Source organism: Glandiceps talaboti, chromosome 1, assembly GCF_964340395.1.
Source record: "Glandiceps talaboti chromosome 1, keGlaTala1.1, whole genome shotgun sequence".
Lineage (NCBI taxonomy): Eukaryota > Metazoa > Hemichordata > Enteropneusta > Spengelidae > Glandiceps > Glandiceps talaboti.
Window position 1 is genome coordinate 15,403,065 of NC_135549.1, and position 23,863 is coordinate 15,426,927.

The window sequence follows — 23,863 nt, forward strand, 5'->3', positions numbered from 1 at the left end:
CGTGTCATCAACCTAGAATATCAAATAACTAATATTTTATCAGACTCAGAACCGCGTTAACCACCATGTAAAATTGAGTCGTCTTTTTTTCACGGCTCAATAGCCTAATAACAGGAAATGTCTTCGTAATTTCTTATCCATTTGTACTTTCAGTTGATGGAAGCTGGTTGTCCTTCCTATACGTATAACTATACGTTGAGGCAAACACGCTAGACATCACTAATGGTTCTGCGATGACCCAACTATAATGAATTTACCGAATGGTTTGCTAGCTTTATATGTACATACTGTGAGAAATCGGTCAGCACGGTCGTAATAGTACATTCAACTATCGTGTCACATCCCCGGCTACGCTGTCCTTGGACTGCACTTTGTTGTCTCATAACTTATTACAACCATTCAGTAGCGGTTACTGTACTAAAGACGCAAACTGGACGGTAGCTCACAGCCCCAAAACACGTGTGGGGGGGGGGGCACTCGAACACTGGTTTGGCAGGATTGCATAAATTCATTGCATAAATCCCAGACTCCATTTTAGACCAAGTCAAGACAAGACAGTAAAATATACCCAAAGTTACTGTTGTAATTTTTTGTAATGGAAGGATTGATAGTGAATACCAATTTAGATCAAGGCTAGATCACTTTGTGTTACTAGACCATTGCAACCATTCTCGCAAACCAGAGTTGTCATTTCTTCCGCGACACTGCGAAATAACCTGTTATGTTGACGGCGGGTTTTGGACGGTGCCGTAAAAGAGGCCGTGGTTTGCGACGATGATTGCAACCTCCTCAAAGCTGCACCCCTCTATTTTAGACGAACATTCAATAATCCATACCCCCAAAGGAGGACACATTTCATGTGTGTAAAGCAACATTTGAAACTTATAAACATGGAGGAGTAGTCCATTATTTTAGTTTTTTTTATAATACAGCAATCTTTATATCAAACTCAACTTTCATTTCACTTTGCATTTCTTTTCGGATAATGAAATAAAAATACGCGCCTCGTAAATTAAAATTATTTTGATTTTGTTGTTGTTCAAGAAAACTTAAACCCATCTCAGTTAAAATCAAGAAAGACAGCTGGGTCACCATACACATTGTTGACGAGAGACATCAAAATGATATTAAAGTTACGCCATTTTAAAACCCAATATGGCCGCCGAATTACAGCACTGTATTGACTCCATGGGGAAAATATAAGATTTTTGATTTCCCCGAAAATATGACGGTGAATCCCAAATTTCTCTTATCTCAAAGGGACCAGGAACAAACTTTCATACTATAAATTTGGGAGAGATTTGAAGAACTTTGATTGGTTGTTGAGGCGCATTCTAGTTTAAGACTCGTCATCTATGGTTGACGAAATATTCGGAAAAATGGTAATAATATAGTACCTCAGGAATAAGAATTAAAACTGTTTTTGTTACTTTGTTTCATACACCTCTACCCTATTAGCAATAACATCAAGAAGAGAAGGAGGCGGGGGGGGGGGAGTGTCACGGTACACTTGATATATTTAAATAGAGAAGAGATTAAAATACAAAAAATGTAATACATGTAATTCCATCAAACGCTGTGCTAACTCTATGGGAAAAGTATTGAATGATGATTTCTTAGAAAATAAAACAGTGAACAACCAAAATTTCAGACATGATTTCAACACGACTAGGAACAAACTGCCAGCTTGCTAAGTTTTGTATGAATGATAAGTTTTCCCCAAAAGCGCATTCTTCCTTCCAGTAACCGAACTTGAACTATATAAATCGCATAGCAATGCCTGGAAAAGGCGACACATAATCTATGTCAATGCTGAGACACCACAAAGCACATATTCGTGTACAAACAGCGTGAAATTTATTGTGTAAGCGCCAAAATTCTCACGCCATGATGTTCAGGTGGGCAGCTGCCTGCTAATGGCGCCCTGTACTACTATATGTTCGCACACGAACACTTCGGTGTGTAGTTGGATTGTTACCCTTTATCTGTAAATTCAATAACCTATAGCTACTCGTGATCTCGGTGGATCTGAAAAAAGGAGACAACACCACCTCGAACGAAAAAAATTACAGCCGGCTAAAATGGATAAGAAGCGAAGCTCATAGCGCAAAGCATGATGGACAGGACCAGGCGAGGCGACTACTACAGATACAGAATTTGAATGAGAATTCCAATACAGTCAGTGCAGACGTTGAATTCATTATTAAGTAAAGACGTGATGATTACCAAAGATTGAATTGATGCTTTCTGCACTCAAAGATTCTGTATATAGATTCCGTGACTAATGGATAATCACTTCATAATAATGTTCAAATTCTACAACTGTTTAAAAAAATTAATCATGTAGAGACATGGATATTGCAACATTTTTATCTGTATGATATTTACTGAGACGATTTTCACAAGCAAATTTTCTAATTTTCAAAAAAAAACTTCTCCGTCAAAGACCTCATCAACGGTAGAATTTAATAGGTAGGTAGGTAGATAGGTAGATAGGTAGATTAATAAAGTTGTCAACGTGGTAATACAAGGATAAAGGTCAACACGTTATGGATTGTAACAAAACGAATTTCCTGGCCTTGATGTCTGTCCTTGAGGAGACGAAACCAAGACTTTGACTATAATCAGATTAGGCTATTTATTTATTTATTTATTTATTTATTTATTTATTTGTATACATACATGCATACATACATACATACATACATACATACATACATACACACACACACACACACACATACATACATACATACATACATACATACATACATACATACATACATACATACATGTACATACATACATACATACATACATACATACACACATACACACATACATACATACATACATATATACATACATACATACATACATACATACATACATACATACATACATACATACATACTCAAGATGTTATCTCACCTTTGAAAATTGGGCATATCTTCCAAACGCTTAAACCTCCAACACTTAGCGACTGTCCCAAGGCTGTCTCCAAGAAAAAGATGGGTATTCCCGCAAAGACCAAAGTTAGCAAGTACGGAATGAGAAATGCACCTGAAACGGGACAAAAACACAAGATATAAATGTCCACAGTGTCGACATTGTGACATCATCTCACTGTGTTATCCACGATGATTGGTTCTATCTGTAAGGATATCCAGAAAAAGGTAAAAAAAAATGCGGGAAATAACACCAAGTTTATACCGAATGGACACTTTACCAGCGATATATAAATATATTTTAGCAAATCTACTCAAAAGGCTTTCAATTGTTTTACTTGGTACAAAAGCATTTAAAGTTTACGTTAAAATGTGGGGGGGGGGGGGACAACTTTCACATTTCTTTTTTAAGTACCACACGATATCTATATTATGCTACAGTAAATCATTGAATCAAATTTGCAGTCAATGTGTAATTTACACACATCTCGTATCATTCAGACAAAATGTGTCAAATGATTTTAATATTATTTTCTTCTAGAGTTTCCCTTTCTTGTGACGAGCTGCTAGAATACTGTCAATGATTCTTTGGTAAGTAGAAAAATGTCTAAATTTGCAAAAAAGTGATGAATTCTTTATAACTTTTCTGTGTGGATCCAAAATAAAAGTTGCTGATTCCCGAAGGGCGTTTTGTTTTTACACCAATGGCGTTCAATGTACGAGCACAATTACTGATACATCTGCGATCGCGAATCAACTACCAACTACAGTACAGTGGGTTTTCTCATCTCTACCTCAATGTTGAAAATAATGGAGCAAATTGAATTTGTAATGCGATCTTTCTGGGTCGCTAAAGAATGAATGTACATCTCACGCCCTGAACGACCTTCTGGTGTATAGGTTACAATACGACTGACACATGCATCGCTCTCGACGTCATTTACGTGGGGTGACAGTTCTTCCTGTAGGATGAAAATAATGAATTAAGTTTGACACCCTGGACCTTCTGTAGGTCAACAGAGGTCACCATACTAGGGGAGCCATTAAACTACCGCGTGTAAAAAAAAAATGGTATGCTAAGGGTGAAAAATATAATTGATAATCTGCATCTGGTATACATTGCAATTTTGGTTCAAACTTTGACTCTGGCACGATTTTTTTTTCAAAACCTTTGATGTACCCTATGCATTTGTATACAATTTTTCACTAAGAAGTGCGGCCCTGCTCTCTACACGTGAACGGAAATGAGCGAATCATGCAGACATCATCACAATGAAGTAAACGTGGTGAGACTGATAAAAGGGAGTGATCGATCGTCTTATTTATTCTAGTTTAGCAATTACGTGAACAAAGAGTTTAACCTTTCCATACTGCAATTTAATAAGTTTTCAAAAAAATGTCTGTTTTTTTTACTTTGCTAAGTGAATAAAAGAATGACAACAAATAATTGAATACATGGCAAAGGAGTAAGCAATTATTTAAAAACGTGTGTGTGACTCAATCAACGAATGAATTCTACTGATCGAACGAGTTTTATAATAAAATAACTTCCATGTAAAAAAAACACCTGATTGAATCAGGCCATTGCTCAAATCGAACTTCGATCATTTGACTTGGGTCAAATTATATAGGAAACACCTGAAAACCTAATGTATCTTTTATTATCGACGCTTGAAGATATACTGACTTTATAAATTGTGTCAAACTCATTACAATCTTATCCGTCAGCAGAGGGAGTAGTAGCGGTATGCACAACTCGAACTTTTGGTCGAACGCTACAATGATACCCCGAATAACGACTTTGTAGATCAGAGAGACTGTCACGATCGTGTATGAAGCCAACATGGTTAATGGACTCGTTATCAACATGTACGTCTTCTGTGTGACTGAAAGGTGCGCATTTACCGGCAAAGATGTAACAAAGCCATTCATACACTCTATTTTTCGTCCATCACTCATATACGTTATGCTGTCTTGATGTGCAGCTGTTAATACATAAAGGGCGAACATGTCAAACAGCTGAGCCATCCAGAATTCCGTATTCCAATTAAAGAACGATCAAACGAGTTTCCTATTTCAAGCGAAACACGGACAGTACCATTTATTTTTCATATCTAGCAGTGTGTTTTGACAGTGTCCAAACACAAGCAAAGCTCAGATTTATTATAAATTTGATAACTGGACTCTTCAACCACTACCTAATCTGCAACATGAGCGTCTCATCTTGTTACATGATCTCTGCCTCTGAGGTAGTCGTTTTGGAGCTTGTAAAACCAATTAAACAACATCACATGTAATTGAAGCTTTGGGGTGAAGGCCGTCAAGCGACGAGGGCAATGTATTATTCAATTTATTCATAGATTGTACTTTTGACCACTCTGAGTGGAGTGCAATGGAGTGGAGTAGGGTTTGAATACTGTCACAGCTTCAATGTGATCGAAACTTCAAGACAGACAGTGATTCAAGTTCACTAAAGTTTCGCGACTGGCAACCATTAGATTAAGGTCATCAAAGGTTCAAGACCGCCACAATGTTAAAGCCGTGTTAGAATCAAGAATACTAGCTGTCACAGAGTCAATGTCATGATAAATTCAAGGTAACGAAAGCTCCAATGCCACCGCAGAGTCAAGGTCATGATAGATTCAAGGCCATCAAAGCTCAGGGGTGTCAGGGTCACGGACTTGATAGATTCAAGGCCATCAAAGCTCAGGGGTGTCAGAGTCACGGACTTGATAGATTCAAGGCCATCAAAGCTCAGGGGTGTCAGAGTCACGGACTTGATAGATTCAAGGCCATCAAAGCTCAGGGGTGTCAGAGTCACGGACTTCATATATTCAAGGCCACCACAGCTCAGGGGTGTCAGAGTCACGGACTTGATAGATTCAAGGCCACCAAATTAAAGCTCAGGGGTGTCAGAGTCACGGACTTGATAGATTCAAGGCCATCAAAGCTCAGGGGTGTCATGGTCACTACAACTCCATGGCTGCCAGAGACTTTGCAATGATAGATTCAAGGTCGTCAAAGCTTCATGGTCACAACAGATTCAAGGCGACTTTAGATTGAGGGTCATCAAAGCTCAAGGGTATTAAAGATTTAAGTCTGTGTTAGATACCAAAGCTCAAGGTTGTTACAAAGTCAAGAGTGTCAAAACCTCAAAGCTTTCACTGATTCAAGATTATCAATGAGTCAGGAAATTATCATGACCATATATCCAAGGCTTTCACAGATCTAATGCCATCAAAGTTTCAAATCTGTGTCAAGACTGTTATAATCGAGGTCGTAGACTCATGGTTACCGGGATGCAAGGCATATCGACGATTCATCATGTTCATGAACAGTCATAGACCAAAGGCATTGTAAATTTAGGCAACAACCTGTGAACGTACCTTTTTAGGCTATTAACGCTTCAAGATCATATAAGATTCGAATCCATCAGAGATTCAAAGTCATGACATATTCAAGTTCATAGCCACAACTGTGAACGGTTATCACAAGTGATGTGTTAAAGTACCAATATCTCGAGTTCAATGCCTAAACAATGTCAAGTCAAGAAAATACAAATGACGACTTTCATCTTTCTAAGATGTTGTTAATCTTGTAGTCCCCCCTGGGACAATTACAATGAGCTTCATCTGCCCATCCGTCCACCCGTCCATCTGTACATCATTTCTCAGACATTCAATGTCCGATTTAGTGTTCACGTAACTGAATGGTGGCCATATTTGTCACTGAACAATCATAATTTACCACAGAATTCAAAAACTTCAATACATACAGACTCCATTCAAGTGTCCATCCCCATAGTATTCAGTGTAAAAACTTTCTTTTGAGACCTTGAAGTTTGACCTTGAGTGTGACCATCAGGGTCAGTTATCGAAATCCAGCCATTTCCTGAATATATCACATACACTTTATAGTATATTTTGCCACTAATTTCTTTGAAATCATGTCACCATTCAGTCACACAGAAATACTGTAACAGTATTTGAAGGTCTGTGTGTTCAACGAAGACTTGTTTATATTGAGCTAGTTTATACTAGACTTCAAAACGAGAAACATACAGGCATTGTTTACATAAAAAGTACCGTTATAAATGACATGTTTTGGTCTGTTGAAAACATATTCACAATTGGTGAAACACAAAGAAACGTATGGTAATTTATTATAAGCAGAAAGTCTTAGATTGAAATGACTAAGATGAAACACATAATTAGTATCAATTTACATTTTTGAGTGTACGGTTGTGAATACAGTTGAATGATAAAAAAACGAATAAGTTAAAAGGAAACCCAGTGTAAAATCATTTGAACGTAGCCGCCGTATATTGACTCCAAGACATGTTTTATTTATTTTAAATTTCAAACCTGGAAATTGATTTTCGGTCGACTAATGCCAATAATTGTGACGTGTGTAATATTGGTACGCCGTCATTCACTTTCCAGTTGGGGTATTATGTTCCTACACAACAATAGATATATACTGTACTAAATTCGATTACACATACAGAGAGAGTACAGGTATGGATATATTCGATGTCCACAATGCCAAGCGTGGACGTTTTTGTTTTCAAAATATGTTCAACATATACATGACAAAAAAGAATGACGGCATGACTTGCGATTTTTTCGAACCTTAAGCTTTTTGAAATTATCTGTATCCTTTTCAACCATCTATAAACTTCAGACTCTATATGATAATATAGCACATCGTTTTCATATAGCCTTCACTGATTGGCTTAGACAGTATCACGTGGTGTGAACTATAGCAGGGAAGTCTTATTAGGGATTTGCTTTGCCTATGGAAAGAATATTGCCTGAGAATAAGATGTGTTATAAAACACTTATTGCTTGGCCTTATTTGGGCACTAGTAGACGTCATATTACCCCTCATGTTGTTATGTAGCAGCCTCGGGGGAAATAGTTGCCCAGATCTCTTTTCGCGTAGAAGAGCCCCCAGCGGTGAGAGTCTGGGTAACTGAGACTACATAACAACCTTCATCAGGGTAATAGAGGGTAATAGACGTCTACCAGTGCCCTCATAGCCTGGTACTAAGTGTATAATATTCCACAGTGACCACGTCACATTATTTATTAACATGTCGCTGGTTTTCTTATTTTAGATTACTGTTCTAGGTCACATACTTACAGTAATCGTTCAGCGTAAGTCTTGTGTCGACGCTGAGCAGATTACCTAAACATTTTCGAGAGTGATATGGACCTGCTGGGGGGGGGGGGGGTTCAATGCTCTCACTCTCTGAGCAGTGGCCCCATCGAAGGAGAAGGTTTCAGCACTTTCGATCATTTCCTGCTCCTATTTGCTCATTTTCTGTTACAGTTTCTATTTAACTTACCCCACTGCCTCTCTATCGCGTGATTGAGGGTACACGAAGGACTGTGTTGTAACATGCCCTCGGATCGACGTAACGAAGTGGTCACTACACAAAAGACAGTCACAAAACCACGACGGCACAGACTGGATACATCCGACAAAAAGTCTTTTGTGAGACAAATTTAATCGGTTTTAAGTAGACAATAGTGACTTGTGGTTGAATTATGAAAGTTGCAGGGATAGAACAAAGGATAGACGTGAATCGGAAGAACAATAATAGTGATAACACCCAACAGCTAAATGAACAAAGTGTGAAACAGTTCTACAATATATAAAAGGGACACTCTAAATAGCCATTCACTTTCACAGGGTAGAGTTACCAAAATAGTAACTAAAGTAAAACAATCAAGAATCCAGCTTTTTGGGAAAAAATAATAAGGGATCCTCAGTAATTACAGGGGGGAGGTCCAGCGCAGTCGTCGCTTAAAATGATAACCCCCCCACCCCCATTCCATTTATAGAAATTGGCCCTCCCTCACTTTCCTTTCTCTAAAACATGACCCTCCGCGGTTCAAATATCTCAACAACATAGGTTGAAATGTGAAGTGAAAGGGGCCCCATGTCTGAGACCCTGTCGTGATTATATAGCTGCCACCATATTGATAACATTGATGGCATTGGTTCTATCCCATTGTTATCACACAGTAAATTCGAGTGAAGGTACTGCATTAGAGAGTGGTTCAAACCCTGTACTTGGATCTAATTTGCAGAGCTAGGTGAACATTCAGTAATTACAAGGGGGGGGGGTGAGGGGGGGGGGACTTTTTACCAATCGGTTCTTAGGAGGGCCATATTCTAAAATAAGATTAGATAAGATACTTCGGTTAGGTATTGGGGATAATGTTGTCAAAAAGTTGACCTCGGTCCCGACAATGCTGCATGCTGGGAATGTGTCCATCTACAGCGTTTGGGAGTAAACGTTCCAGCCTTCAGCTCAGCCAATTTGATCCAAACACAGGTAATGATTAATAATGCTTTCACACAAATTACCTCTGGTGGTAGTAGCTGGGGAATAAGCAATGCCTTTAAAACTTCCAACGCACGGTGGCAGTGGTGGAATTAATTATAACTTATAAGTCCTTTAATCCATTGATTTTGGGACTAGTATCCTTTTCCATGTCTGGCAGCATTTAAACAATGGTTTTTTTTTGGAAATATTTCAACAGGGGAAGGGTCATATTAGAAAGAAAATTAAGGGGATCACTTTTGAACCCGACGGAATCGGAGAGGGTCAGACATTTTACACAACAGTCAGGGCCTGATTTCCCGCGGCCCTCCCCTTAAAACTACTGAAAGCTACCTAAAGGCAAGCTCCCAAAGACTAGATGAAGGCTCTATTGACAATGCTTAATTGTATTGAGGTCAACATTGATATCCCCGCTCCACGACATAATCTTAGTACACGACTCCCCATTCTCTCCTATGAGACCCACAGTGACTCCTCTCTCCACACAACTAACAAATGATTCATTGCGTCACGGTTCGGTTGTTGTCAGCAGTGATTTCACTAATATGTTCTGATAAAAAACAAACCTAACAGTTACTGGTGGGATGTCAAAATCACAAAACAATGCAAAGCTATATATTGGAACCTGTAAAATTAGTAAAGTGTACCCCCCCCCCCCCTGATTTTATTTTCTAAAATATGGCCCTCTAATGCGAACCGGTCTGTAAAATCTAACCCACCCCCGATTCCCCGGCCCTCCCCATTTGTGATTTCTGAAGGCTCCCTAACGGTAGGCCCATATAGTTGAAAAAAGCAACCGAAATGAATGAAACAATTTGTTCGAAGTAGTTTCAATCGATACAATTTCACGACAATCAAGATGTTAGGTCATATAAATATTTAAGTTCGTTTTAACATCTTGACGTCTTACGAGTGGCAAGTGTTTTATTCAGACAATAAAACAAAAATTTCCGATATGTTTTGAGAATGTTACTATGGAATGTAAATATGATATCAATGTCCAAAAGATGACAACACAAATATAGTTTGTAAGCTGTGCAAAAGATGATAATTAGCATGGTTAAAGGTCAACGCAGGAATAGATGACACGCCCTTTAAGAATAGCCCACGTCATCAGAAATCGAAGGCATTGAGAGAAATATTTTGGTTTTCATAATTATGTTATTAAAGTATACATAGAAGGCTTGGGGTTAACAAATAAACTATTGCGAATTGTAAATTTGGAATTTACGACTCAACAACAACAGCTGCAGTCTGGCCTTTAGACTCTAGAGGAAAACAGTGTCGAATATGATAGTGATCACATTTGAAATCTGGGGTAACTATATTTTCAATTCTTTGCCACAATCCATGGATACAACTGCTACATAAATTGCGCAGAAAACTGAGAGAGAGAGAGAGAGAGAGAGAGAGAGAGAGAGAGAGAGAGAGAGAGAGAGAGAGAGAGAGAGAGAGAGAGAGAGAGAGAGAGAGAGAGAGAGAGAGAGAGAAATATTTCACAATCTGGTACTCCGTCACTGTGTACCGTTATGAGCTGGTTCTCCTGCAACACGGCGAAAGGTTTCAGTTGCTTGGACATGGTTGCGCGAACTCGATAAAGGGTACATGTAACGATGGAAATAAGTAGTAAATATGACATGTATGTGTGGGTCTTTCTAGTGAGATGTTTAGTTAGGGAAATCACGTTGAGTACACTTAGTGTGGAGTGGTAGTGAAGTATCAATACTTTGGGATAAGTACTCAATTATCTACCAGACACTTTTTTTCCTGTATCAGTTTGGAAGGCATAATCATACATTCAATGTACAAATAGGAACTTACATATCTTTTAATTACGTTTAGTTAATAGCTTGAGTTTTAATAGATACACTGATGAGACCTCGGAACTGTCAAAATTATCGCCATCAATGAATACATGTACACTGGGGAGAGACGCGTTGTGCTTGGGTTGAGATGCTACATTTGTAAAACAAGATTTATAACCGTGTGTAAGTGGCTTGATAATGCCACCATTGAAATACATCGAATGCTGATGGCCACTCTTACATCATCCCTATTCTGTGAATACGATAGTTCGACAACATATTGCTTGGTTACCAACAGTCGCCTGTACTATCTGTAATGAAAGTCGTACCCCGAAGATACGTGAGACATCGCGTTCACGCGCCATTCTCTCAAACATACATACCCCCAGTTCCAAATATCTTTCTATAATGTTTCTCAACAAGGTTGTGTTGTATATCTACAGGGGTCAATGTGTCTCGACATTGACGAAGAGTTTATGGATAGATGCGTACAGAGATAGTACAAACCGAGTCTTCTGTATTTTAGGGGACGTTTAAAAATGCTACCGTTAGCAGCTAACTAAATAAAACGGTCTAAACTGTGTACTCCAAGGAGAAAAATAATGCAGAAAGTACACACAGAGACAAGGCAACCTGTGAAATGAGTCGGGGTGATTTTCGAGTCACTTTATACAAAACTAGCAAACGCCTGCAGAAGTTCCGCGTGTTTACATCATTCTAAAGTGGACTTCATTCTCTGATATGTAGCATACTGGAAGTGTAGAGAATTAGCAGAAACCCTTCGAATGCATGGGGCCAAAGGAATACAAACATGTACATGTAACATTGATATTTGCGGTACACAGCGGTAGACCACAGCTCTACCCACTTAAATTTGTAGCTAGCACTCGTTATATTCCAATTACAAAAGCATTGAATTCCTACAATCAATCTGACAAGTGAAGAGGAGATTCGATCGTTTAATTTCATATGAATCATAGAAAAAACAACACAAGAGACATGGAGTAGAATAGATAAGTGTTAACTGATTTTCGCTCATATTTCAGAAAAAAAGTGAGCGCAAACGGTCGATAAATTGATAATCATTGCAGCTGTAGTGAGATATTCAATCATTCAATGGCTGTTTGATAACGGAGTAAAATGGCCAGCGGTGGTTTTTATCTAAAGCAAGCGATTTTAAACTCAAAATATTGTTGTCATCACGTTATGAAGTCCCCATTAATTTTTTTGCCAACACGTCTTCGATTGTTGATAAGCAGTTTGACGACTGAGCGTGACGCAACTGCCAACAGCTACGGTATTATCAGCTGTACAACAATCGATCGGTGCTTCGGGCTGTATTGTTTAAATGCATAAATATCAAATGGCGTGGAACAAATGAAATATCATTGAAAATTGCACCGACATGTCGGAATTCCACAATTGTATACCCATTTACAAATGATGTATACGAAGTTGCATCAATTACAATGATGTAGGCCAGTGTGGAATGAAACAACATCGTCATTGGGAGTTATGTATTGAACATTACACGCTCGAAACATATTCTGGAAATATAAACCCTTCCCTAGTGAAAGTTGCATGTAGCGCTGCAGATTATAGACAGCAAACAGATACTCAGACTGCCAGCTACCGTATCTGCGTTAGTTGATCGCTACTTTCTCTCTCCATTTTCAATTGCATGGAGGGATGGATAAAACTGATTGCAAGAGACACTTGCAATATTCCCTACAGGATGCAATGTAAACAGCAACCTATGCGAGGAATATTGTATTGTTCGACACTGCTCAGAGAATTAACTCACACATAACATTCGTTGCAATTTCTATGGCTGTTTCAAAGTTGTATGATCACTGCACTAAGCACGTAAATGTTGTCATTGCTGTCATTGCTAAAAAGGGCACAGCTGTTATGAATAGGATCACGTTCTACACATAGGTTGACCACACATTAGTAGGGCGTAAACTGATTTTAAAGAAAAGCATTTACATCGTAATGGAATGATCACTGTCTGCAGTGCCCTCAATGTGACTCTGTATTCAAATAAAACGGTAGAACGCAGCCTTGCATCAAAAGATATTTTGCGTGGCATACTTTACTGTCGGGGAGATTTACATGCGGTTTGTGAGTTGCATACTAACCGTGCTTAGTCACATAACAGCAGATCCCAATAAGTTGGGAGGGACACCTAGAGAAAAGAAATGATTTGAAGGTCAAGGAATCGAATGTATAGACACACTGACTGATCTACAAGGCTTCTATATTCACCCTTGGAGGTATCCAGTGAACAGTTTCAGCATCTGTGAAAGCCTACAACTTTTTGCAGAGCGTGAGAAGATTTTCAAACTTACCACCACCATTCTTGTAGCACAGATAGGGGAACCGCCAAACATTTCCAAGGCCTATAGCAAAACCAATACAAGAAAGCAAGAAATCAAATCTCCCAGTCCAGTTTCCACGTTCTGGGAGTTCTTCATTCTGCTCTCCCTCAAGTTCCTGCTTTTCTTCCAGCGTCACTTTGGTATTATTGCTATCCAGCTGTACAACAGAGTTCTGCATTTCCATGGCATTGCCTTCGCCGTTATTTTCGTTTTTCATCTTCCCTTAGTTTGCAAAACCTCAGTTAACGAAATTCAAGTACTGCTTTGATGATTTGCACCTGAGAACTGCAAACACTTGTCTTCGAATGTCAAGTGGTCAACAGTGCTTAAGGACTGTGAAATGCCTGTACTGTGTTTTCTCCACCAGTTCGGAGGTTGGTTATGTCATTCACATAAGCTTTCAAAGCCCTAAGGACAGACTTTAAGTGCGGAATTGTGTTTGTGGCTCCTAATAAAAGAACGGGTGCTTCGACGCAGGCGTAAAGTGTCGACCAATAACATTCGAGTATGAAGTGGCGAACTAGTTGGTATTTTAGACCATCACTGCATGTGGTGTTGACATGTATTGAATTGAATGAGATACCCACAATCCTACCATATACTAAAGTATACTAATATAAAGGCGATTTGTATATACTATAAGTGAGTGGAAGAAGGCCGGTCATGGTCACATACGAAGGTTTAAATACATGACAAGCTGACTCTATGACACTTTCACAGTGTATTGTAGTTTTCACGCCACCAAGAAGGCGGATCGATAGATACATACATACATACATACATACATACATACATACATACATACATACATACATACATACATACATACATACATACACACACACACACACACACACATACATACATACATACATACATACATACATACATACATACATACATACATACATACATACACAGTGCGTTATGAACATTGCGTGACAAATCGTAGAGCCTAGACAAATTGATAAACGAACCATGTACGTAGACAGCAATACAGGGTAAGAGTGTACATAACACAATGCCTGGTATATGGTATATTGTTATACCAATGACCTCCAAAACGTTAACGCTAACCATGTAAATGCACGTTGTGTACTATCGCATATACATATGGTAAGTATGCATTTCATGCGTATGTACTACTACTAGTACTACGCACTGCACTGTAAAGTTCGTATATATATACAACGGCGTTCTAGTATATAACATTTAAGTCAGTGGACTTTGCGTAAATGTTAAGACACAAAAAGATGTAACTCGTGTATTTTGGAATATCGTAAATATTTAAAAATAGCAACAGCTTTCTGACGCACATTTTATTCTATCGCAAGATTGTTGTATACCTCATATCTTTGTTTGCGATGCATCTTTCTTGTCACGATATCTTCAATACAATTCGATTAGTCAGGTTTCGAAATCAACGTCAAATGTATTTTGTAACAAGTTTTTTAGGTAATTAACCTTTTACTGATACTTATAATTTCTGGAAGCTAAATTTTGTCACTATCATTTGATGTTACAACACCAACGTGAGAAGTAGGATTACAAACAGTGTATATATATATGTTATGCGTTTTGTTATCAATACAATGTAGACTTATTAATGAGCATATAGGAATTGAACTCCATCTAGTCCTCCTCGACTAAAAAATATTAGTTACAACAAGTTCCTTCTAAACCACAGCCTTGTCAGTCTTTCACTGCAAAGAAATTTTAATATACTATCTAAATTGGTCTTCAAAACACTTTCATGTATTAAAGTATTTCTTCTATCACTGATACGTTGACACCTAGAGACAGTGTGTTCATGACTTGCGTGAGCGGTGACATTATCGTGAAACGCACGTTTCGAGTCGAAAACCACTAGTCTGCCTGCCCTCCTTTACTCACTTATAGGTAACCTTAGAATTGATTTGAGGCAGACCAATAGCATTTCATGGTTCAAACAAACGTAGCAGATAGCTAATATGTTTACTGATATTTGGAACAATTTTTATTGCGAATTGTACAGTAAACTATCTGCCACTTTTGGGCCTATTTACCCATGTGTTTATCGCCCTTGCTGATCGTTCGTAGGTGATTGGACTTTCACTATAAGTCACTACCATATATATATTTATAGCCGTGTTTATACTTGGTGTATTTGTCTGTCTTCATTTTATGTTTGGGCATAAACAAATTGTGTGACTCCAGTTACCCGACCCAACCTAGTTTTTCACGCCTACCCTAAAATTCAAGGGAAAAAAATAAAATCGCGAAAATTGTGTGACGTCTCGCAAGAAATAGTGGATGCGGAAACTGACATCAACTTAAAAAGACAATATAAAACTGTTCTTACAATCTGTAATGGCAGTACACTGATGAGAAGAAACCAATTACACAGAGACCATATGGAAAACAACGGAAAACATAACTACCTGAACTCACATATGAAAAAAATAAAATAAATGTACATATATATATATATATATATATATATATATATATATATATATATATATATATATATATATATATATATATATATATATATATATATATATATATATATATATATATATATATATATATATATATATATATATATATATATATATATATAATCTACCTAACCTAAAATTGAGCGTAATCGAAATGCCTAGGTTGTATTAGTATCATTAGGGCTACTTGTCTGAAGGAGTGTAATAATGATAAAAGTAAAAAATAAATAGCCGATAATTTCAATGTACAAAGTAAAAGTACAAAACAAGTCATGAGTGGAAGTATAACTGCTGGTGACATCAATCGGGATATGTTCAAAAAGAGTAATAGACACTGGAGATAACTTCCAAACACTTACAACCAGTAATGTGGGAAAAACCGACGGGTGAACGTGAAAAGACCGAAACGAAACAATTGTGTAGAAATATGTCACGGTGAAAAGACATGAATGGGTTTCACTGAGTTCTGTTGGTAACTAGATTATGTTTTAACCACTCAGGGACTGTGAATGTCTTTGCAATTACCAGTTTAATTAGCAGGGCTGGCACTGTTTGTTTCAAGCAAACCAGCCACGGCACTCATCAAGCTCGTCTTGCAGCAAGACTTCGGAAAGCGTGCTTCAGAAGGTTACCGTTCAAATCCGGACAGAGGCGCACCTTTCGGCTGTGGTCGGCGAGCTTCCGAAGCGGAAACGACGAAAACTAAATTTTTGTAATATAGTTATGATGTAGTACTTTTGGTGGATATTGTGAACCTATAGTGGTGGATGGAGATAAACTATAGTATAAAACCCATATTTAGAGATAGATGATACGGTGGCCGGGATTTGTTACAGTCTGTTTACATATGTAATTACTCTACGGTAGGATGATTCATACCGTGGCAAAGTGTAAATATTTTGTACATTCAGAATTCAAAACCATGGTCATAAATCTGATACTTTGAAAAAAACTTGATTTTTTTTCCAATTAAAAACACATAACTTCTGCTTCTACAAGAATTTACGACTGACAAGTTTTTATGAAAGCATGGTAATTTGCGAAAGAATTTATAAATGAAAAAATATTAACGAAAGAATGTATAGTTTGAATTAGGCCGTAGCTGGCGCTGATACATAGTGAACATAACCCGAGTAGAACATTTGATCACGAGGATTGGCAAGATCAGTTGGTTCAATTTAGGACAAAAACCCAAATTCTCTTATTTCACTTTAAGGGGATCTGTTAGAAATATAAATATTTCTAAAAATGCCGTCAAATTGAGAACCGAAAGAATTTCGCCAGATGCATGACTCACAATAAAATATAGTGAAGTGTTAATAAAAGAGTTATTTTTCCTCAATACATACTGGCTTTGTATTCATAGCACTACATACTGTACTACTACACAGATTTGAACTTGAAATTGATTTGCAGTCTGAAACAATGTTCAATTTTGGCCAATTCAATTAGAAGGGGATGTGGAGTGAGGCCTAAGTATAATAATTTACTCTCTTTTTTATCCTATATTGAACTATTATATTGATCTCGCCCATTATATACTCTTTTTGATCACTCACTATGTAAGAGAGCGTCCTCTACGAATCGTTCAGTCAACTTGGAAATCTCATAGAATTTTTTTTTATGTATTAGAAATATTTTCTCTTTTAATGTTTACTTTTTGGAACCTCAGACCACTATAGAGTATAGTGTTAGAGTATAGTCTGAGTTGTAACTGAACGGGAAGCATTTGAAAAAAAAAAACATCTCCGAAGCTCTAATAAACTGAAGATGAAAGTTCGATCTCCGAACACATCCGCCGAACACCTACATGTACCTTCATTTACAATTGCTTGTGAGATGATGGGTATCGATAAAGACGTAAATATAATTACAAGATGTTATCGGTTAATAGTAATCTCATAAACAGCAACAAAATATCCAATACAAAAACAACAACAACAACAGCAACAACAACAAAAACAACAACAAGAACAACAACAACAACAACAACAACAACAACATCAACATCAACATCAACGTGACTATTAAACCGAGAAATATCATTTGAGACCGTCCTCAAATCATCATGGTACTCAGTCACGTTTGTGGCATGTTTACTCACGAGTGTAGCGCCCTCATCGAGGGGTTCGGGATACACGACCACCTTATCCTAAACAAAATACAACTAGTACTTTTTTTTTTTACATCCGATTACTTTTTTAATGCTCACTCAATTACTGCAAACAATACCAGAAATTTGACCTTCAGTTTGAACATGATGGTGGCTTCCCACCAACTCCAAACTAGTGTCTATTTAATAAATGTAGTACTAGTACTAAATATCCATGAACGTTTGGAATCGGTAAACATTTTACCCTAAGTCGATACTACTCTATGTACATTTTGTATTTGAAATAGACTAGCCAACCTTTTAATCAAATATCAATATGTGAGTAGATATGAATTGTATTGTGTTTATAACATGTACATCAATGGATCATCAGTCTGTTATTGAACCTAATCAAAATGTAATAATCAAACTGTTGCATAATAGATTGTATTAAACTACTAAATAAATGTGCACTGTATTTCAAGTCTATCACAGGGGATCTCGTTTTTTTGGTGTTTTTACTACAAATAAATAAACATGTCAAACTTACAAACTTACATAGTACATGATCAACTCGGCATACCAACTCTATCAAATATCAACGTGCGTCTGTTGATTACATTCCTCATTTGTACAAATAGTCACTCCGTTATTACAACCCCCCCCCCCCCCCGCTCTTTCCCCAGTTGGCTAAAATATTCTATGAAAACATGTGCACACCAGACACTTTGTTACAAATCTCGTAAATTCTGTAAGGTTTGTAACGGAGTGACTATTTGTACATTGTGTAATAATGATATTTCAATCAGTATTAGTAGAATTTGTATGTCACACCAGTATTAGGCCAAACAATATATATATCTGGTTCTGGTCAGCGCGCGCTTGCCCTGAATACCCTCGCGTCGATCTTTTTTTCGATAATTTTTGCTTTCCCGTTCCTTATTTATTCCTGATATCAGGAGAACAAGCAGCTGAAATCTACCCTACATGCCAAGACTGCTTAAATACAAAACCTAAACTGCTTCGAAGAAAAGGGAAGTTTTTCAAGAGATAAATATGATAGAACAGAGTATGTAAAGTGTCAAAAAATGTGTATTTACTAATTTGCAAAAAGAAAAAATTAGGAAAAAAAAATTCGCGTCGTTGCACCACTTTAGAAAGTTTACCCTGACCTTTACCAGATATTTGTTTTGGCCTTAGTAGAATTTGTATTTCACTTTGTTCATCAAAGTTTATTTATTGATTTATTTGATTTATTTATTTTTAATGAGGGCAAAAATAGTTGACGAAACAACTAATCGAGTTTTGTCCTCAGAGAAAAAAACAACAACAACAACAAAGCAAAACAAAACAAAACAAAACAAAAACATACATATCACACAAATCCGGAGAAGTATTTAACTAAATTCGGAAACAATGACAAATCTTAAAAGAAAGAACAATTTACGTTATGTATCGTCAATATATGTTTGTTTGTGAGCCGTGCAGTGGTGTGTATTTCTTCGTTGTCGACGGTGTCTTATTTGTTGCAAGCAAAAAAAAGCACCAGCTTTATAAGCGCGGGTCCCCTGTAGTCTACTAAATAAAAAAAATCTAACCAAACTTGTGCAAAATAAATAAACATTTTAATCTGATACAAAGAATAAGATAAAAGATTTAGCTATTTAACTGATTTGGGTTTTAAAGGGAACTTATCAATCATTCTTACCAAACCAAACCAAAATATTTTAGATAAAAAATTAGCAGCCCTCACTTCGCAATGAACTCAAGAATTTTCGTAGCCCACCCCTCCCTGCCTGCCGAACGCTACTCGCATATTATAATACATACGAGTGTACAGCCCCCTGTGTGTACACTACAGGTGTAAACCTGTACAGTACACCTGTACTACTGAGTAACAAGTGACGTCAGAGTTCATAAGAGAGCTCTATAGAAACGTTAACACATATACGTAGGGTACACAAGGAGAAATCTCATATTTAGCCCTAGCATATACTTGGAGGGATACTTAGCCAGGAGCAATGCGATGTAAACCTTATTGAAAATAAGAAAATGTAGGAGTCCATTTAGAGGCATAACATATCAAACCATACACATAATTGTTAAAGCCATGATACTTGAACATGTTCGCCAATACCTCAATTAAATAATTTCTTCTCTGGATCTCAGTAAATATTATTTAGCTGTTACCCTCGTTTTAATGTACATATATACTAACAGAAAGAGACAAGCACATATTCTCATCGTTAACACCTGCCTCATACATAAATAAATAAAGATAGGTAACTTAAGTGTGTACTATACTATTGCGGTGACACCAGTATTCGTTTGCAAATGTATGCGGTAAACGAGTGCTCGCGAGACTTAGTTTCAATTTGGTTCAAAGAATCGCAAGTCAAGAGCAAAAGATAGCAACCCCTACCCCCCCCCCCCTCAGGCCAACATAATCTTCAAGCCCTTCCCATCCCCAAATATTGTAGTGTTTCCCTCATTTTCTTCCCAGCCACGTTGCTAAAAATTATGTTAATTACGCCCACTAAATAGCTAGAACCCCCTTCCTTTACATACCTCTAGACTTGTTACGGTTTTTTTCTTTTGCAAAAAACATGACAGCCTCATATAAAATATCATCCATCTTTAATAATATTTTCGTTTAATCGAGTATACCGTATATACCCACGGTGCAAATGACTGTACTATCACCTTGTGTCTCTGTCAAATTTCTGTTATTTAACCGCCATTTTTGTGGTGTATTTTTCATCATACGATTGACGCTTCTTCACCGCCGGTTTATTAATTAGTACCTGTGGGTCCAATATCTCACCAAGGCATCATTACCAATCTCAAATATCATATCAAAAGAGAGGGCTACTATGATACGTATCAATTAATATAGTGCTTATGAGTTTGACTTTGTCCCATACTTTTAGTACGAGTGTACGGTTATGTATTTTGACCGGCTTCGTAACCTCTGGTGTCCGCGCGCGGTGAGACGGTGGTTTGACCGGCTACATAGCTCTGCCTTGTTGTGCAGCGCAGTTGTAACTTTGTACATGTCCATTGAAGAGTTTCGAGCGATGTGCACAGTCATGTTATAATTGTTTTATGGTTGCCATTGCAGTGTAGTTAATAACAAGTCCATAAACTCTGGAGTCAGCTTTTTAAACATATTAATTTGTTGAAACATTCACAAATTTTTAACGAATCAAACAAGATAAAAACCGTTGAGTGAGACCATCAACGTAACTATCATGATCATGACTTTTGTACCGTTTGATTGCATGCTAAGAATATTTCACTTCCCTCACACCTGTACCTCAAACCAACGAATTTCTTGCTTTTTTCTCGGACTCCTGAATTCGTTAAATCTCGATTTTTTTTACTAAAACTTAAATTTATTTCACTAAAAACTCCATTCTGTGCCATTTATCTTAGTATATACAATGCATTTTCTAAAGTAACACTCGATTTGATAACATTTTTGGTAAAAGGGAACACGGGACTGGTCTGTTTCTGGAACGGTTTGTCAGCAGATGATATGCAGTCTTTGTCGAGTGTAGAGACATTGTAATCTGTACAAACTGTACATCGTTTACATGATTTATAAGGGCTCACAGCAATTTATTCTTATGTTTGTTATAACCCTTATCAAACCGAATGCAGCTTAATTTGGCGAGGGTGGTGATTTCTCACTTGAAAGAAGGCAATGCTACGTATATGAAGGAGACACCTGAATGTTTACATTTTCAGGCAACATCTCGGTAAAGTTTAAGTTGAACGTCTACAAATTAGGAGATCTACAAATTAGGAGATGGAATGGAAATCGCGAGGTACAATTCAGAAGTCTTTTGTATGTAGTGTGTTTGTTCATTAAGTTTATGCAGAGAATTTTGAACGGGTTAGCTAGCAGTAAAATGGGTGACTAACAAGGCTGGGAAAGCCTGAGACAACCTGAAATGTGCCTAAATCCGAATCGCAGAGTGCTCCTCACATTTATGGCTGACAGATTTCATGACAATTTTATGAAAGATATCCAGAAGTATAAATCATGTCGAACTAGATGTTACTGACGTTGTATACTAAGTATATAGATAACGTCATCGTTATGATAGTGTGATTCGAATGACAATTCAGCATTTAAAAAGTCGAAGATTGTGATTGTACGCACGTGAGAACAAAGTAAGCATTTCCGTAAATACTCAAGTGAAGACACTACCTTATTCTTCACTACGGTAGCTGTGGCCTAAATAACGGATACAGCGTAGAGATTATTCTGGCCCAGATACTGTGAAATGACAGTCTCCTGAACGACAGACCCCGCATTAACGAATGCAACGAACTATACTCAGTTGCAACTTTAAAATGAGTAATGTCGCACTAAATTAAACCTGGCTTCCCTGCCACATACGTCAAATAAACTACTCGTCAGTCTTTCATTATAACCATAAAACTGTCATTCGCTAGAATCGTACAAATTCCCAGAGTTTACGTTCTTGGTGTAGCTGCAAATTGTTTTAAGTATAGAAACTTGAAAGAACTAGAGAATTTCCTAACACTTTTTATAATTGTATCATATAATGTAAAGTAAATAACAAGAAAGCTCGGCTGGCTAATCAAGTGGTTCACCGCAGCTCAGCAGGGCACCGAGCTCAAGCAATGTACAGAATGTGGTTACAGTGCTTTATATGTATTGTGTACATTCTATCTGCTGTTACAAGTCAATATTTTTTTCTTCTGAAAACGATTATTTAGTAATATCATATTCCTCTGCTTCATCACTGATGACTGCGAACACAAATGTTGAAATGGTCTAGAAAGAAAAAAACTGTATACTTGTAATGTTGTCTTACGGTGTGTGAAATAGACTTATACATTGTTGCAAAATGTGGTCCAAATGATTTTTTGGGGAGGTAGGTCATAACATCTATTGAAACCTGACTATAATAATGAGTTCACCTGTAATAGGATATTGACTCAAGTTATTACATGTACTAAGATCTGTAGTAAACGCGTCGGTGGAAGGGGGGAGTCAAGGATATTGATGTATGATCTCATCAAGGTGGCGAAAACTATGATTCAGTGGTGGTTTTTGTCTTCCTTTTTGAAAACAAAGACTGCAGCAGTCATGTGTATCATATAGGGTAACTCTGAAACTTGATGTAAAAAATCAGACAATATACAAACAGCAATTTCGTGTAACTGAAAACGACCAGAATTAAAACTCTGACTTGGATGATATGTTGAGGCAGCATCAAACAATTCTCCTAACATAGTGTAATTAGAAAACCCTGCTGCAGAGTACATGCACAATAACGGTTTTAGTTAAGTACATCGAATCTGAACTATCATGACATAACACTTTAATTTATTTAGTGGTAGTATTTAATTCAAAAGCCTTGTTGATACAGGACAGCAATGTTATTCCTAACTACCTTTGTAGTCTGCGACTTACATGATGTACATTTCGGATAAAAAAGATTACATTTTAAAATAATCTAAAGCATGTCTAGAGCTACAGTCTGGAAGGACAAATTAAAGACAGCCAGGTACATTATTAAACAGAGCACTGTGTTTCTTACTTGAGTTATACGATGGAAATATTCATTTGTACTTCATACTTCCATATGGCATACTCAGTAATTTTTTCCGCTACAAGTTTTGTTTCTCCTGTAAGACTTATCCTTTTACTTGAATCATGGAAATAATAAGATATTGCTATGTGTATCAAAACAATGTGGTGTCATCCGGGGAAAAAATCAATTCGTCATTTTTCGAGTCTGACTCATATCCCTGGTTCTG

General features: G+C 37.3%; 1 protein-coding gene across 1 annotated transcript in view; it reads right to left on the bottom strand.

The window, feature by feature from the left end:
- Positions 1–13,926, bottom strand: part of LOC144442631 (sodium- and chloride-dependent GABA transporter 1-like) — a 43,318-nt gene extending 29,392 nt beyond the window's left edge. Inside the window, exons 1-2 of the mRNA XM_078132013.1 lie at positions 13,460–13,926; positions 2,932–3,063 (exon numbers count right to left, since the gene is read on the bottom strand). Of these exons, the coding sequence (XP_077988139.1) occupies positions 2,932–3,063; positions 13,460–13,706 (379 nt within the window). The 5' untranslated portion in view covers positions 13,707–13,926. The remainder of the gene's footprint in view (positions 1–2,931; positions 3,064–13,459) is intronic.
- Positions 13,927–23,863: the final 9,937 nt, after the last annotated feature.